This window comes from Morchella sextelata, assembly GCF_020137385.1.
Source record: "Morchella sextelata strain SCLS chromosome Unknown scls_4, whole genome shotgun sequence".
Taxonomy (NCBI): Eukaryota; Fungi; Ascomycota; class Pezizomycetes; order Pezizales; family Morchellaceae; genus Morchella; species Morchella sextelata.
The window spans coordinates 944,570-961,109 of NW_025408619.1; the positions used below are offsets into that span (position 1 = coordinate 944,570).

Sequence of the window (16,540 nt, forward strand, 5' to 3'; positions counted from 1 at the left end):
AGGATTTCGGCCGATGTGGCGATTGTTTGTCATGCTTCTTCCAAGTGTCCGTGCCTGCCTTGGTTTGCGGCGATTTATTACCCGGCCGGCTTGGGCCTGTATGGAAGGTTTCTAATAACGTCCTTCTCGGTTTCAAAGCTTCCTTCCATTCTACTTCTAGCACCAACCACAGCCTTCGATTCAACTGTATGAGCCATATTGTAAATACTTCGCCTGCCTACCAGCGTTGCTGCAAGCAGGAACAAGTCACGATATTCTGAGTAAGTACATAAAGTAACGTGAAAACAGACTGCAGTTTGTTATGCGCCAGCTGGAAGAATTGGATAAAGGCTTAACTCATTCATTCGGACCACGCTTTCCTTGGCATGATCTCAAGTTCATCGGGGGGAAGCCCTTGGGTGCTAAAAGGAACGAAAAATTTGATTCCGTCGATCAGATTCAGATTCAGATGTAGAGTACCTACATAAGCTTAAATTGGGCGGTTTTTTTTCCTCGGCTAGTCAGAGCACGGGCCGGCCGGTGGATGAATCGATGACAGTTTCTTATTTTCAAGATTTGGATTGGGATATGAATTGGGATTCGATGGGTTGTGGTTGCTGTGCTGTTGGGTGGCATGGGAAAGGAGCTGAATGTCAAATGTCCATGTGTGCGCTGGTTGCTGCATGGCGCGTCACTCGGATGAGGGGGCTTGCGGGTCACGGAGCATCACTCACACCCACCCCACGCTAGGACCGCTGGGAAGTCTCTGGAACGTAGGTGAAGCAGCTATATCGCTGTGCTACATACTTGTAGCTTCCCCTGGGCTCTACTGTGTTTTGTATTTTTGCCGTAAAAAAGAATGCGTAGCACACTAGAGTACGTAGGGCCCTCCCGCGCTTGGCACTTTCGAGCTCTCTGGATCTGCATGTTTGTGACCCTCATCTTCAAAAGCTTCGACCAGCCACTCTTCGCCTCTTTTCTCCACCAGCCACAACGACAAGGCCGACGAATATGGGACCCCATGGCATTTCCTTCGCGTATCATCTGCGCCGAACTACTCGCAGTCCTCTTTATGTCCAGCCACTTTGTTGGGGCGCTATGCATCTCAAACTACTGAGGGTTGCTATCGAAACGAATCCAGAACAACAATCGCTAGCGCAAAAGCGTAGCTCAGAACTTCCAATTGAGACGTCTGTAAACCCCACTTCGCTGCAAGAGTGCTGGGCCACGGGTACAAGCGATAAGTTTTGCGAGGGCGACCTCCTACCAGACATCATCAAGGACATTCTCAAGAGTATCGATAAGGATAATGGGATGTCGACAACTCTTGTGCAAGGATTGGGTTTCGCTCACAGTCCACGATTATCATTCACGTTTTCCAACTCCGTTACAGAGCTTACGCCGGAGATTGTTGTCACTACAGCTACGACAAAGCTGCCATTCTTACTGTATAGTACTCGTCGCCATACAACTCGTGTGCGAAAAGAGCTCTCACTCGGCCGATGTGGTGGTTCTGCGGTAAAGAAGTTGTTAAGAAATACGGCGGCGACGAAATGGCACACGAACCTAGATCCGTTCGATGTAGCCTGCCTGATTGCAATGGCACAAGAGCAGAGGTCTAGAATAAGAGGATTTGCTGGGGGATGGGGCACCGACAGCATGGTCTACACTGTATGTTTGTCCTTCTGCTTGTTTGGACTAAATTCCCATTGACCTAACCTTCCGCCTGGTATCTCTTGATATACTAACATCTCTGTATTTTAACAGGTTTACCTAATAATCCCCAACAACCGCCAATCCCTCCATTTGTTCACCGCTCGTATTCCGACCTCATACCTAGATGCTCTGGGGAATATTGAGATCGAGGTCACAGATCACCTCCACATCACTCGCGAGACTATTCCCGTCCCTTCTGGATCCGCCACACAAACCAGTAACATACTAGTCGACCGGATCAGCGAGATGGTGGAGCTGGTGTACGCGCACCAGGTGTTAGCCCCTCAGGAAACCTATGTTCAAGACGAGTGGGACCTGGGAAATGAAGATACCCCACATTCCGACGAGGCCGGTCTATGGGGCGAGGACGACAATTAGCTGGGTTAGGGTTGTAAGCATCAACGAAGTTACACAGAATTGGTCTCTGTGAATGAGAGTTATTGCAGGAATTTGGAGGCTTGGCATTGATGTTCAAGTAAATTTAGATCAAGGTAAGCTTTCCCCGCCGCCGCCGCACCTCCGCCTCACTGGACTACCTACTGCTAACCCCTACTAATTTAATGCGGAGTAGGCAGGTCAATAATACGTGTAAACAAGAATAAACTTCCGATCACTTACCGAGTATTCGCCTGCAACGGCTGTTTCAGATTTATTTAAAAACAGAAAATACACTCCCTCCTGACCTAGCTCCCTGGATCGCGTGATCTTCTGGGCGGAGTAACTTACGGTATTAATATGTAGTACTGTGCATTAATACAGGCGAGTGATGCTATGTGATGAGACAAGACAACCAAACAGAGCTGCCTGCCTGCCAACCAGCGCTCAATTACGCAAGGCGCTTAGAACAAAAAGCATTCGCAACTACCGCACTCGCAGCCACAAAAGAAACTTCCATTGGGTAGGGTAGCACAAATGCCATCCTACACACCCACCAGTCTACCTAGAGTAGGTGCTCTACACACATAAGGTAACTCAAGGGAATTAACAGAAGAGAGATGGCTGGTCGTCGGGATCGTCCGAGCCGGGAGAAACAGAAGAACACCGTTCTCCCTCATGGATCTCGATTGCGACGTTCATATCAGAATCAAGTTATTACCAATTGCATGAACATATTGGGACGAAAGAAAAAAATAAACGGGTGGTCCCGTGGTCTTCCAACCTCCTGCGGAGGTGGGAGACGTGTTCGTACGCTCGACGTGATCAATTCAACACGAAGCGGAGGATCTTCCGGCGCGGGCTCGGAGTTCGGGCTCGGGTTGGATGGGCAATAATATAACATACATGAGCAGCTTTCGACCCCTTACATATGTATATTACATCATTCATGTTGAAGATCAAAACATTAATATGTGATATTCGGAGGTTTTTAACTCGCGTCTGAAAGGTGGGGGGAATTCTAACGCTAACCCAACATAAGTTCAACTGCAGAAAGCGAATATTCAATTTCCCTATGGGATTTTGATATTCCAGACGGTTATATCCGCAGGCCGGCGGGCGGGCAGGAGTACATTTACGCTCCACCCAGTGTTTCTCCATACCATGAGGTTGAGATTGAAGGAGGTGAGGGTCCGAGCTCAACGCCACCGGCACCACCAAACATCAAGCCTCGCGTTACCTATCAATTCACAAAGTTGCTTACTTTCCAGTGTTTTGCTGTTTCGTGGATGATTGTGATGACAGCACCGTTCATCATAGACGTGGCAGAAACTGTAACGCCTGAGGTGTACTGACCAATTGACGGACGGCTCAACAAAACTAGGGGAGAAATTGCTTCACAATTGTTGGATAGTTTGAAACTTGTTCAGGGGTTGCTTCAGATAAGTGCGGAGTAGTGGATTGAATAATGCAGGCAGAGATATCAGGGCGGGTACCGGATTGGATCATGTGGTATCACTCGAGTGTGGCAAATGCTTGGTCGGAAAGGAGGGACATTGCAATGGATGACATACTGGATATGGAAATAACATATTATTTTTTGTAAGATTTCACCCGGATGCTCCACTACCGGGCCTTTACTCTCTTCTCCCCTCTTTCATCCTCGACCTGGCTGCTGTGGGTTCGTTTGGCACTCTCAACTAGTGCCCAGCCCCTAACCTTCTCCAAAGCGCCCTTTAGTATTTTCTTCTCGCCCAATCGAACCTCAATTGCAATTCTCTTCCTGCCTTGCGTACTCTCGTCGCGTAGGATGTATTCATCGTCCTCAATTGTGGTACCATATTCACCTAGTCGCTTCTCCAGGATCTCTTCCAGGACCTTTGCAACCTCAGGCGTCTTTTTGGGCTTTGCGACTTTTCCTTTCCCCTTGAATACTGAGAATTCACCCTTTGTAAGCAAGAAATTGGCAATGACTGCCAAAATCTCTTCTGGGATCTCCAGATCGGTGCCAATGTCAAAGGCGTCGTCAAGAATGTCCTCGTCCAGTAGATAGTCTATCCGCTCCGTCTTATCGCTCCCATCAAGCGCTTTCCCCGCAATTCCTACAATCAGCCCAGATGAAACTTCCGCTACATCGTATTGTGCATAATTGGGCGTGATGTAACCATATCTTCGGAGGAGGTCGGAGCGCGGGAGCGGGCCATAATCGTTAAAGAGCTCATCGCCCGCAGGGACTGCGCGGGTTGTGCGCATCTCTAGCACCGTCGGCGTTTGGAAGAGGCGACACTGTCAATGATTGGTCAATCGGTCTATCCTATCAATTGAGTCGCAGGAATCCTTTTTTCGCGGGGTAGATAACACAAACATTATTTCGGTCGGCGTCAGCGTTTAGCATGTCGGCCATTGGGACCATTCCCTTGTAGAACTTTCCCTCCTCCTCCTCATCATCGGAGTCGGAGTCTTCATCGGGGCTTTTTCTCTCTCCGACGACTTCCAGGTCGAATGAATAGCTCATGATAATGCTCCCCATTCTGTGTGCTGCGTCGAGTAAGCTGTCGATCGCATCGATTGCGAGCCCTGGCGCAATAATGGTGTGGGAAAACATTCCAGCATGTTTCTATTTACTTGGTTAGTATTGTAGAAGGCAAAAAAATAAAATCCGACCAAGCCACGTGTGGGGTGGGGGGAAGACTGACTTTGACAATGGGCCACAATTTGTCGCGAAACAATTCGTCGGCGTCCTGTTTCCCGATTTTCGCCACCACGGCGCTGGCTTGGAGCTCTGCGAGCTCGTCGTTGGTCCAGTACATGAGCGTATTAAACGACGCCGGGAGGACGTCGATGTATGGTCGCCATGGCGAGGACGGCCTTGTCTCGTAGATGAGAACCAAGATGAGTGCCTAAAACAGGAATTGTTTAGCCTCAGTTTTTTCAAGAAGTTTTTTCGTGTTACCAACCAGCCATGGATCTAGTGAAGTCAATTCTTCGCCCAGTTTTTGATGTAGCTCTGAGTTTTCCACCGATAGCACGCTGGATCTCGGGACTGAAAATATAGTCTCGTCTTCGTCGAGTGGAGCGGTCGCAACTGTCAAGTGTCAATCCTCCGAGCGCGCAGGAAAAAAAGTTGGAACAAAAACGCACCAACGCCTCTCCCGGCGGATGAAGCGCGCAGATCTGTCAACCCAATCTTCGGGTTCAAAATGACATTGCTCGGAGAGCCCGTGAGCCAGGAAGTGAAGGCGTTGTTGAGCTCGACAAATTGGTCGTCCAGGTCCATCTTCATTTTTTTGCTGTCGTTGGTTGTATGATAGCTTTGGAGGTATGTACTTCGAGTCGTCAGGTACAATAAAAGCTGTTATGTAACTGTAAATGATAATAATAACACCCCTAACCCTAGCCCGAATTAGACTCCATGAGGTTCCTTTGGTGGTTAGATCGACTCAAGTGTTTAATTAAGCCATAGATCTACTATATATAGTAGCGGTCGTCCGTAGATTACCACGATTGCTCGAATAGTGGTATGTACTGACCGGTGATGGATCAATTGATCAATACAATAGTACATATAGCTGAAGCAAAATTTCAATGTTTTAGGGCCCAAATAGAGATCCCCAATATGACCAGATCTTAGGAGCCATTTAGTCATGTCAGAGTTTTAGATTATAGTTCGTATTAAATTGACTGATTCAAGTCTCACTTCATTTATCACACATATTAGTACTACAGAACACTGCCTCTTCGTTACAGAATTGAGGGAAGATTGATGGTGGATATAGAGGGCGAAGATTCTCTTTAGCTCTAATTTAGAAATAAAGGAAGATGGACATGCATATCTATAAGCTGCAGGCACGAGTACCGGTACATGTAGCTCATCGGGCTTTTCAAAGCGCAGTGCAGCTCCAGTGAAAGTACTTGTATACAAGAGAATAAAGATGAAAAAGGCAAAGGCCTATTGTTTGCATACATGTAACTTTGCCAAACAGAAAATGAATCATGTCGATATTAATCGTAGGTGAGTCACGCTCAGGACATACGAGACAGAGTCACGCATGCCAATCACGTGGAGGCTCCTGCGGCTCTGTTGTCGAGGCTCTGCGGTAGCCAAGTTCCGACTCGCCCTCCGCTCTGACCAACTCCACGCGACCTGTCAAAGCTAAAGCCACCATGCGTCGTCGGCGGCGGCGGTGTGGCCGCCCCTCAGAGGGCTGGCTCATGGAGATGATGCCTATCATCGGGAAACAATCGCCATAAAAACAAAACATAAAAACACAAGAGGAGCCTGTCCAATGCCTTGCCAGAGATCGTACAGCCCTGAGAGGGAGGGGTGACTGATCGGCGATGATTTCGACGCCGCGCCCATCGATCGGGATGGGGGAACTTTCCTTCCACCCAAGTGGCATCGTGTAATGTTTATTGAAGGTGAGGTTTTGTGTCCAGGTGAGGGGGCACCAGTGCTGTGCATTAAAAGCCCTTGGACTGCCCGATTGAGTGCGAAATGTTCCTGGCAATCCTGGTATGATCCGATCTTCGGGTCAATCATGTTGCGCAAAACCCACCACATACACAAACGCAAGCAGGGCTGAATGGGAAAAGGCTAGGGACCCAATATCGATAATGGCAATGCAGGGCTGAGTTCCACCACTTTCCCCGCAGTTCCAATGAAAGGCGGCCCTTTTTACTATCACCTCCACTTAAATGGCATGCAGATGTTTCTCTGAGCGACTTTTACCCTTTATCCTTACCATCTGGATCACTCACACCTTCAACCCTGGGTGGTCAGAAGATTGGTTTATGGAGTATCCAGTATTTGTTTATCCCTGGTTATACATCAGCACGGATATACAGGCGGGGTTAGACGTGGAAATGGGAATCGCTTCACTCGGTAATCCTCAGTTCTTGTCCGCCAGGACCGCCGATTTGGAGATTTGCGCAGTGGAGGAGCTCCCACGGTGGAATTGAGCTTGGTCATGATTCAATGCTGGGAATTGTTGAAGACGTTATCCAGGTCCTCGATTCAACTCGACTGGTCAAGCGAGTAAGGTATTTGGAAGGGCTTACCGTAAGGTGTTCGATGGACCCACACGGCCATTCTGGAAACAAAACCCTAACCAATTGCGAAGGGTGGATGGGTGGAAGGAACGAGAAGTGTTTCTGCGGCAATCTGTCAGGCCATCATGCTTGATCCAAACTTTGCCATGCTAGTGGTTGATATTGGCAAAAATGGATATACAGCATCGACTCTTTTGAGCTATATTTCGTTCCAGACTCAGCCCTTTATTTTGTTTTTGACCCATACCCCTGGTATTGGGCCGGGTTTCAACTTCGGAGCATCGTCCTTTGCATCTGTAGAGGTACACTATTTGAAAGAGGAAATAGTTCCAAGCTTTAGTTACTGTGGGCAGTGTAATAATAGCACTCGTGTTTATATTTCCAAACATAGATTCTGTGTCTACTTACAGTAGAGCTACATACCACATATGTGAATCACGGGCCCAGTCCAGTCCCCAAGTGTTTCGCAGTTACAAATACATGTAGGTACATCTGAACCTAACCGGGAAGTCTAATATTAGTGATTACACAATATTGTAACTTTACGAAGTCTATATATAATGATCTGTACCTAAACCTCTTTACAAACCTAACCCACCTCACGGCGCACCAAGATTTGTTTTCCAGGTTTATCAGGTGACTCAAGTTCAAATCCAAAAACCCAGGAGGATAGTTCTGATCTTGTTTTCTTTTTAAGCTGTGATCGATCGCTCCCTTTGCCCGTTGACCGCATTTGTGATTCAAATGTATCCAGCTTCCAGTCAAAGTCCGATGGGAGCTCGTGAACCTTAGTGGCAGGACCTCTCGAGTGGAACTGATATAACTTATGAGTATAGGTTATGTCTGAGATCACTGGGTAATTATTTTAAATCGTGACTAGACCATGTTATATTCTAGGTCACGACATGCTTTGGTGGTCAACTAGAACAGGTCGGATAAGGATATGCACAATAATACAGGTAGAGCGATATCGGTGCTCTTAGATGATTCAGGTCAGTTATAAGTGTATAGCTGTGATTCATAGCATATTCTATGATCACTTGCGTATAATTGATAATATCTCCTCGACTTATTGACCGATCAACCGTGTCCTTTGTATTTAACCGCCACGTTACTCAAAATCATAAACCTGGGCCACGGTGTTCAGTACAGTCAATTTGTTTTTACGATTATTGATACTGCAGGTCAATCGTAGACCTGGATCAATAACAGATGGTTAACCTAAGTTGTAAAGTTCAGTATATAATTCCTTTTGTCAATTGAAGTAACTGTGCGCGAATCATGGGATATCACTCGTTTGATTCACTCGTATCTACTCGAGTTGGTACTTACAAGTGTATGAGTTCTGATTGGACTAAAAGGCAAATCGGGTAATTGAACGAGTGTTGAGAGGGGAAACTATTCAATCTCGGGAAGTTCTCTCAGTCACTCACTGTCACGACTGTGCAGCGATACAACTGGTTTTCTCATCTATTGTATGTGGAATTGACCTCTCAAAACTAGCGTTTCTTCCGTTGTCTCTGTTTCTATTTGTCCCCTGAAAGATAAGGGGACATAAAAACTTAATTTTAGCTGAGTATTTTTTTTGACTTAGAAGTTGATCTTGGTATGTTGGACTGTGAGAATACCTTAGATACATAGAAAGAAGCCCCCACTAATCTCGAGATCCCAACTTTTTTGAAACTACAGTTTTATTAACAAGATTGAACTGTGATACATATCACCCATTGAAGATAATCTTTCTATACTATATTCAAAACACGATTATCTGTTGACTTCGCTTTAGTCGAGTGATCTTCGGTGATTATGGACACGGTGCAGCCTCGTACCGAGAATTTCACCATCGACAGCAAGTTCGGGGCTTAATAAATTTCAAGTACACTATAAATTAGTATACTAATAATATGCCTACAGCTTTCTATTCTCTGAGATATAGTTGTAATTGTTAATTATATGATAGAGATATCAATTATCTAGTGTCTTATGCTGAGCTAAAAAAAGAAAGAAAAAAAAAGTGTAGCTTTGACCCAAATCGAAGGTTAAGAAACTTTATAATAAAAGTGTCCGGTACTCTTCCATAAACGTTTCAAACAAGATTTGTTAATATATTCATGAATGTCCTATGATTCATGGCCGCATTAGTGAGTGCGGCCCAATCGGCGAAAATTATATGTACCCTTGAGAGAGATCAACTTATAGGAAATAAAAATGGGTGTTAACTTCGTGAAGAGGAAGACTTCGTCTCTAGGGCAAACATACCGAAATAGCGACGCCATCATAAGGTATCACTCGGGGCTTGGCAGTATCAATATCAAGTGCTTGACGACGCCTCATCTTGAGCATAGGCCTTCAACTGGGCGAATGATGGATGCCTAATACTTGTCATATTGTAGTAAGATATTTTATGTACAGCAGTGATGCCACTTTTCTGTAATCTTAAATATCGGTGACATTCGTACGCAAGTGTAGCGGGAAAGACTGTTATTCCCTACAATTCTATAATACAGCGCATGAGAATTAATTCACTCGGGATATCAGTCGCCCACTAATTATGGTTGAGTAAATTTTGGTATATTTATTATAGCTCATCGCTGTTAACTGATTTCTATGGCGCGCGGCTGATGAGTACGCGTGAGCGAGTGCTCACGCGCAGTAACGCCGGCCCCCCCGTCTATTCCACATGAACCAACTCCCAAACTTGTACATGAAACCAAAATAAAGTAATGGCTAAGAAAAACGTCCAAAAGAAAGTGGGATAAGAGAACGAAGAGAATATTCAACAAAACAATAAAACCCATCACAAGCGTAACCTTGTAATCCCTAAGCTCCATCAACCAAGTAACAAAACAACAACAGTGCGGTAAGATATAAACAAACAGTAGTGAAATATAAACAATAAAAAATACTGGAGGTTGTAACGTAACGAATGCAGTCCTCACAGCTCCCAAACATAGTCCACAACATCTTCGTTCTCTTTCCTCCAGATCTCTTCCGCCAATTCAATCTTTCGCTTCCTCTCTACCTCTCTCTGCCTCTCTTCCATATCTCTCTGCCTCTCTTCCATCTCTCTCTGCCTCTCTTCCATCTCTCTCCGACTCTCTTCTCTCTCCCGCTCTTTTCGTATGTTGGCCTCGATACGCTTAACTCGTCTTGTAATTGCTGCCCATTCTATATCTCTAGACTTCTTGTGCTGGAGTTTCTGGTTTTCAATTACGTTTTCTTTGAATTGTTTCCGTTGTCGTGAAGAGAACTCGATAAACTCAGATTTAGATTGTTTCCAAAGTTCTTGTAGCGCCCTCTCTTTCTCCCTTTCTTTCTCTTTCTCTCTCTCTTCAGACTGAGAGCGGATTGCTCGTGCGGCTTTGAGAGATGCTAAGGCACGTTCTCTTGCGGCCTGGAGTTCGGATGACAACGATGGCTGCAGATAGAAGTGTTAGTATAATCCTTCAGAAAGATAATAGAATTGGAAGTATCGAAGGGATAGAAATATTTATCACGTGGGGTATGTAAGCTTTTTCATAATGGATGACAGATTGATGACGACACGCGTTTGAGGCTCGAGTCTCGGTGCGAAAATTTCAACACGCTTTCTCAATGGCTCTAAATAGTCACTTACTTTTGATGTCTCAACCTTACTCGTCTCAACCTTACTCGAAGACGCCGTAGTATCACCAGAGAGACGGACGACAGGTATCGGTTTTGGTTCTTCCACAGCCGGCCTCTCGTCCCTCTCGACCACCCATGGCGCTGGAGTGGATTGAGGAGTTGGGAATGGCCATGGCATCAGAGGGACCACAAAACTGTTTGCGCAACTGCCATATGCTTCTTGGCAGGAGTTTTTTCGCCCATGTCTGCGGGGTTTTGGTTGCCGCATCATTGCTTTTTGGTGGTGTGTGTATGAGTATGCGAAGACTTGAGAGGGAACGAGAGGTGTAAGCTACTTGGCTGGTACGTCAGAGCAGATAGGATACAAGCTTTTCTGTGTACAGGACTCAATGGGAGGGGTGCGTTATGTATGGAACCTACATGTTTTTTGAAAGAAAAAAAGTGATCGTGGGTTTGAAAGTGGGAGTGGTTGAAAATTGGGTTTCGTGACATGATAGAGGTGAAGATGAACCCTTGATCAATTGAGTTAGTTATCATATTGTATACAGCTGTTTACACAATACAATCGTAAGCGAAGGATACATGTACTTAGCCCTTGACTATGGTCTAGTGTATTCATAGAATGTCACTCGACTGTCTTCGGGTAGCGTAAGCAGCTAGCTCATGGCAACCATGGTTGTGACTAGACTATAAATAGAATGTTGTACTCTCATCTTCGTACAGATGTCGTTCTTTGTTATCAGTGCGGGCTCCCCTTATACTATAGGTACATGTATGTTTACTTACATAAATACGGCGGAATATATTCTGCAAATGAGTGCTTAGATGTAGGCAGAAATTAAGCTTGTTTATATCATTGTATTGCATTTATGCATCAAATGAGGCAGCCGCCAGGGTTTACGTGGGCATTCACGTGTTTGAGATCGAAGACACATGCCTTTTATCGATTGTGTTTGTTTAAGAGGGTGCGAGAGCCGGGCATGAGGAACACACACCCACTTTTTCTCAAGGGACTGACCCCGACGTTTAATTCACATTCACTCTCACCAAAATAGAGAAACCAATTCATATGTAGATGCGAAAAGAGAAGACACACAGCTCTATGAAGAGCTTTTGAAATTAAAATTGATTCCCTGGGAGTTATGGCACGAGAAGTCATATCCCCTATGGTTGTCAACCCCCAGGCACACCTTTTGATTTTGGCTTATCAAACAGCAGAAAAGAGCCTTGATTCGTTTTTATTGCCCCGTCCTCCTGTGGCGTACTGTGGCTTCCGCTTGAAATCTTTTAAAAGAGGCGGTGTGTGAAGGGTTGACAAGCATAGGGGATATAACTTCTCGAGCCATATTTGATAATTCTCAGTATTCTTGGCGTTTTCACTCTGCTAGCGAAGTAAATGCATCAAAGCACACATTTCCCATACAAAAAATCGAGGGAATTAAGGCATCAAAATATGCATTAACTGACGAGGCTGCGGGGAAATGCATCCCATGACGCTTTTCCTACACATTTCCGCATTTCCCAACTGGAAAGTCGTCGGAAATGACGTCCACAAAACCTTATTCTAAAAAATACCCTGCTGAAAAAAGATAGTATATGTTATTCTTACAACAATTCGTAGTTCAACGTTTCTGTTCTATTCTAGCTATTGGATGTACTAGGGTTCGAATCCTAGCAAAATTATTATTTTTTACATGATCTTTTAGCTATTATGGGTTAGGGTAGAAGGGAAGTCATATCATGATTCATTTCCTGATGCATTTCCTTTGCTAGTAGAGTCAGAGTAGGTCTCAGAACCAAGATTTGTTTCATTCTAGTATTATTGCAACGTGGCGTCTGCCATAGCAGTACCACGGATTTTGCACTGAACATCCATATATTCGCACTGACAACTGTGTATAACCTTATTCCAATATAAGAACAGACTTAAATAGAAGCACACAATCTTCCTAGGCCCGGTCCCTTAGTATCTACTTGGTAGCTGTTTCATAGCATAGCACCCCCGCGGGGGGGGGGGGGGGGGTATACATGATCATATGAAGCATATACATACACGTGACAAATAAATTGTAAAGCGTGACTATGGCGTGACTGGAATTAATAGTAGGCGGGCATACCGGCGGACATAGGCCGCATAGAAATCACTATCCCTGCTAATTCCAGCAATACGAAGCCAGCAAAGTGTCCTTTTTCTAAAACTTGCAGTTTCACAATGGTCGAACTGCTTTATCAGGATTGCAAGTGCTGCTCGCCACTCTTGGTTTTTCTATCATCATTCTGTTTCACCATGAAGCATGGTAACCCGCATTAATCTCTTCTGGGAGTCTTGGTACCCTTCTTCAATCGAGAACATCGAGACAGAGTAGGCATTGTATATGCATTGTTACACAACGCGGGTTTACAAGAGCCTGACTAAATAAACTAAATAAAGTTTCCACATGATCTTCAGGTTCTAGATTGGTTAGCTCGGTATATTTGCCTTACCACAGGTACATGCAGGTTTTCAACCAAGATCCAAACGTCAACACACCTTTTGGCGGGTTCGTCCTGAATATATTGAGAGTAATGGAGCATTTTTGTCCCCATATTTCTGCTGCAGAAGCCACGTGCGCTACACCATTTTACGTGGAAGAAATATGGCCGAATAAGGATTACAGGGATGGACTAAAAATGCTCTAATATCATGTTCATCATGATCGGGATTAACAAGCGAAGAGAAACCTTTTGGCTGAGCTCCTCATTATCAATTGAGTTGGGATGTACAGCTGTAATTACCCGAAACAATCGTGGTATTTGCACACGAGGCCAATTGCGCTTCCTTCTTCACCCCCAACTCAATCCCCTTCTAGATCCCCAATATAATTCATTCTCACCCTCAGAGCTTTGTAGTCATCACAATTGCTTAGAACCCATCTACCTGGAACGCTTTTAACCAGAGCTTTACATGCCAGTTTGGTTTTCCGTAGTCGTCTCGTTCCACCCATAGCAATCCCAATCGAACGACAGTAGGAACACTTTCCCCCAGCCAAAATCCCTTCCTCGACACTCGATGTTATATCACTTTCAATTAACCCTAACCCACGAGTGATTATGCATGCACATAACCCATTATTACCTCGGCACTGCAAGAACCACGTTCTATACGTCATGATCCACGGCACAGATTAAACACCTCACGCTCACCATCGGTCGATGTTTTGCGCGAAATTGACGCCTGTACTTTATTGTTAATAAGAACTAATCGGACGCATGAAAGCCTTCTTTGCAATTAATTGCACTTGGTAATAACTGAATGCCTATTACAGGCTGAATTCCCCGGGGATGCGCCAAGCTGACCGGGGGTTTTGTGGGGAACTTGGCGGGGGGAAGAGCTTCTTAGCCGAGCTGTCCGATGCCTCCCTGCTGTTTAATGCAATGGGCGGAGCGCAGAGCACGCTGCACATACATACATACATACATATATCCGTCGCAGCACATCGCTGAAGAACTCTAGAATTGCGCCTTCTCTGCCTGTTGAGTTCTTTGCCAATATGGAGTTTCCCGGTCTGGTAGCATTACACAGCAATCAGCAGTAGGAGTACATAGAGTACCAAAGCCTGAGTGTGACATTGTGATAGGTACATGTAGCAGCATAGTAGTAGCCTTAGAAACCATCACGCAGTGTAACTTCTCAGGCCCATACAAAATGAAGTGGATATCAATATCAATCAGCTGCTGCAAGAGTTTTGTTATCTCATACTTGTATTCTGCGTGCATTGATTGCTGCCGTCGCCCTGGAATTGTATCTAATCGATAATTAATTAAGAGCTCTCACTCGTTTCATTATTCGCATTACGTTCGTTCGTCCAACCGTTCCACCACTAGTACGGGCAACAACCACACACCCCCTCCATCCCCCTCCACCTCCATCCATCTCAACGTCGTGACACACCTGCCTGCCTTGGCCTAATCTACATACCTGCATCACCACAACCATCCATCACATCTGCTATTCCCAGCAAACAGCTCTAACTCCCCTCCCCCCAAATATCACCAACTTCGGGATAGGCCTTATCAAGAATTCCCTTCAGCCTACCACTGAACAGACCCCCCCTACCACCCCGCTGCAACAAAGTAGCCATGGGCAATAACCCCTCCCGCCCCCCGCAGCAGCAGCAGCAGCAGCAGCAGCAGCAACAACAGCAGCAGCAGCAACAGCAGCAACAGCAGCAGCAGCAGCCTCCTCCACAGGCTCACCAACATCACCATCATCTCTTCCATCAATCATCGCACTCGTCTCCCACCTCTGCCCAGTCATCGCCGCCTACAGCTAACTTTCCTACTCGTGCCGTCTCTAACGCGTCCGACGCGTCCCGGAATAGAAGTGGTCGAAGGAATAGCCTTCAGCCCCTTGCTTCCGTAAGGCACCAGCCCACGTCCCTACCCGCAGGTGTAGGTCCTCAAAACGAGGATAATTTATCCGCACGGAATCCCGATCCCAGGTATTCCCGCAGGGAAAGCATCGCCGAGACTATTTCCGGGTCTGGGGCGAACGCAAATTGGACCCCCAAGCCGCTGCCCGATGACGATGACACCTCATCGAAGGCTCCCATATTGGTCCCCACAAGACAGACTGCTCCGAGTACGCCGTTGACGATTGCTTCCGGTAGGGCGGTTGGTAATGATGATATCCCCCCAGGGTCCGCGCTGCCGCCGTCTGTGGCTGGAGTGAGTGCGGATGGAATGCCGAGGAGAGGCAGCATGGCATCGACTGCCACTATCGATGAAGACGATGTCGATGTGGCAGATACCAGGACGATTCCCACACTTATACAATGGCCGCATGCCAACGAGGACAGGGTATATGTTACCGGGACCTTTTCCAACTGGAGAAAACGCTTCAAACTCAGCAGAAGGTATGTCCTTCTACCCTTATATCTTCGCTCCCTTCACCCCATTCCCCTCTTATACACCTCGACATGTGGCGATCTACCTCAAAATCACACATGCTAAACTCTCCTCCCCCGTCTCCTAGCGCAAACGATGACAGCTGGTCGGCTGTCGTTCCTCTCCCCCCCGGAACACACCACCTTAAATTCATCGTCGACGGGGATATGCGCACATCCGATGCCCTTCCTACCGCTGTCGATCATACTGGCATCCTTGTCAACTACCTTGAGGTCAATGCCGACGACATGCCTCCTCTTGGCCGTCAACTGACGCCAGAATCCCTTAATTCACCAAATGCTCATCCCCATGGTCATCACCACACAGACCACCCTCCACATCAACAAAACATCATGGCGGGACTCGTAAAGACCAATAAACGTTACACCAACGAAATACCTGGCTTTCTTAGAGATTTTATCGACGGGTATGGCGACGATGAGGACCATGGAAGGAAGATTGGATCAAATGAGGGTGATATACCGGCACCCCCGAGTCTGCCAATGATGCTCCAAAAAGTCATCTTGAATACGAACGGCGCAATGAAGGATGATGCCAGTGTATTGGGCATCCCGAACCATGTCGTGCTGAACCATCTTGCCACCAGTAGCATCAAACAGCAGGTTCTTGCTGTGAGCGCTACCACGAGATACAGGAAGAAAGTACGTTTTGATAGAAAGCCAATTGTTGAACAGAGACTAATTGTGCGGATTGTTAGTATGTGACCACGATATTGTACAAAGCTACCACCGAATAATCTAGCTACCACTGAATGCTCGAGTGCTAAGAAGCCACATCTTTAACATTCATGCATTTTCTTTATTTTTAGTTCTGATTTAGTTTAGGAGGTGAACAGGGGTGATTAACTTTATCTTGTACTCATATTTTT

At 46.0% G+C, this 16,540-nt stretch overlaps 5 protein-coding genes across 5 annotated transcripts; 2 read left to right on the plus strand and 3 right to left on the minus strand.

The window, feature by feature from the left end:
- Positions 1 to 1,077: 1,077 nt before the first annotated feature.
- On the plus strand, positions 1,078 to 2,073 carry H6S33_010167 (uncharacterized protein; the record flags this gene model as incomplete). The annotated part of the gene is made up of 2 exons (XM_044841522.1): positions 1,078 to 1,650; positions 1,747 to 2,073. 2 exons carry the CDS (start codon positions 1,078 to 1,080, stop codon positions 2,071 to 2,073), a joined length of 900 nt encoding a protein of 299 aa, XP_044697310.1.
- A 1,623-nt stretch (positions 2,074 to 3,696) lies between these two features.
- On the minus strand, positions 3,697 to 5,353 carry H6S33_010168 (uncharacterized protein; the record flags this gene model as incomplete). The annotated part of the gene is made up of 5 exons (XM_044841523.1): positions 3,697 to 4,356; positions 4,436 to 4,687; positions 4,767 to 4,970; positions 5,028 to 5,155; positions 5,212 to 5,353. 5 exons carry the CDS (start codon positions 5,351 to 5,353, stop codon positions 3,697 to 3,699), a joined length of 1,386 nt encoding a protein of 461 aa, XP_044697311.1.
- A 760-nt stretch (positions 5,354 to 6,113) lies between these two features.
- Positions 6,114 to 6,470, minus strand: H6S33_010169 (uncharacterized protein; the record flags this gene model as incomplete). The annotated part of the gene is made up of 1 exon (XM_044841525.1): positions 6,114 to 6,470. One exon carries the CDS (start codon positions 6,468 to 6,470, stop codon positions 6,114 to 6,116), a length of 357 nt encoding a protein of 118 aa, XP_044697312.1.
- Positions 6,471 to 10,054: 3,584 nt separating this feature from the next.
- Positions 10,055 to 10,996, minus strand: H6S33_010170 (uncharacterized protein; the record flags this gene model as incomplete). Its single annotated transcript, XM_044841526.1, has 2 exons — positions 10,055 to 10,537; positions 10,736 to 10,996. The coding sequence occupies 2 exons, from the start codon at positions 10,994 to 10,996 to the stop codon at positions 10,055 to 10,057; spliced, it is 744 nt and encodes a 247-aa protein (XP_044697313.1).
- Positions 10,997 to 14,844: 3,848 nt separating this feature from the next.
- H6S33_010171 (uncharacterized protein) lies at positions 14,845 to 16,408 on the plus strand (the record flags this gene model as incomplete). Its single annotated transcript, XM_044841527.1, has 3 exons — positions 14,845 to 15,620; positions 15,740 to 16,313; positions 16,370 to 16,408. The coding sequence occupies 3 exons, from the start codon at positions 14,845 to 14,847 to the stop codon at positions 16,406 to 16,408; spliced, it is 1,389 nt and encodes a 462-aa protein (XP_044697314.1).
- Positions 16,409 to 16,540: the final 132 nt, after the last annotated feature.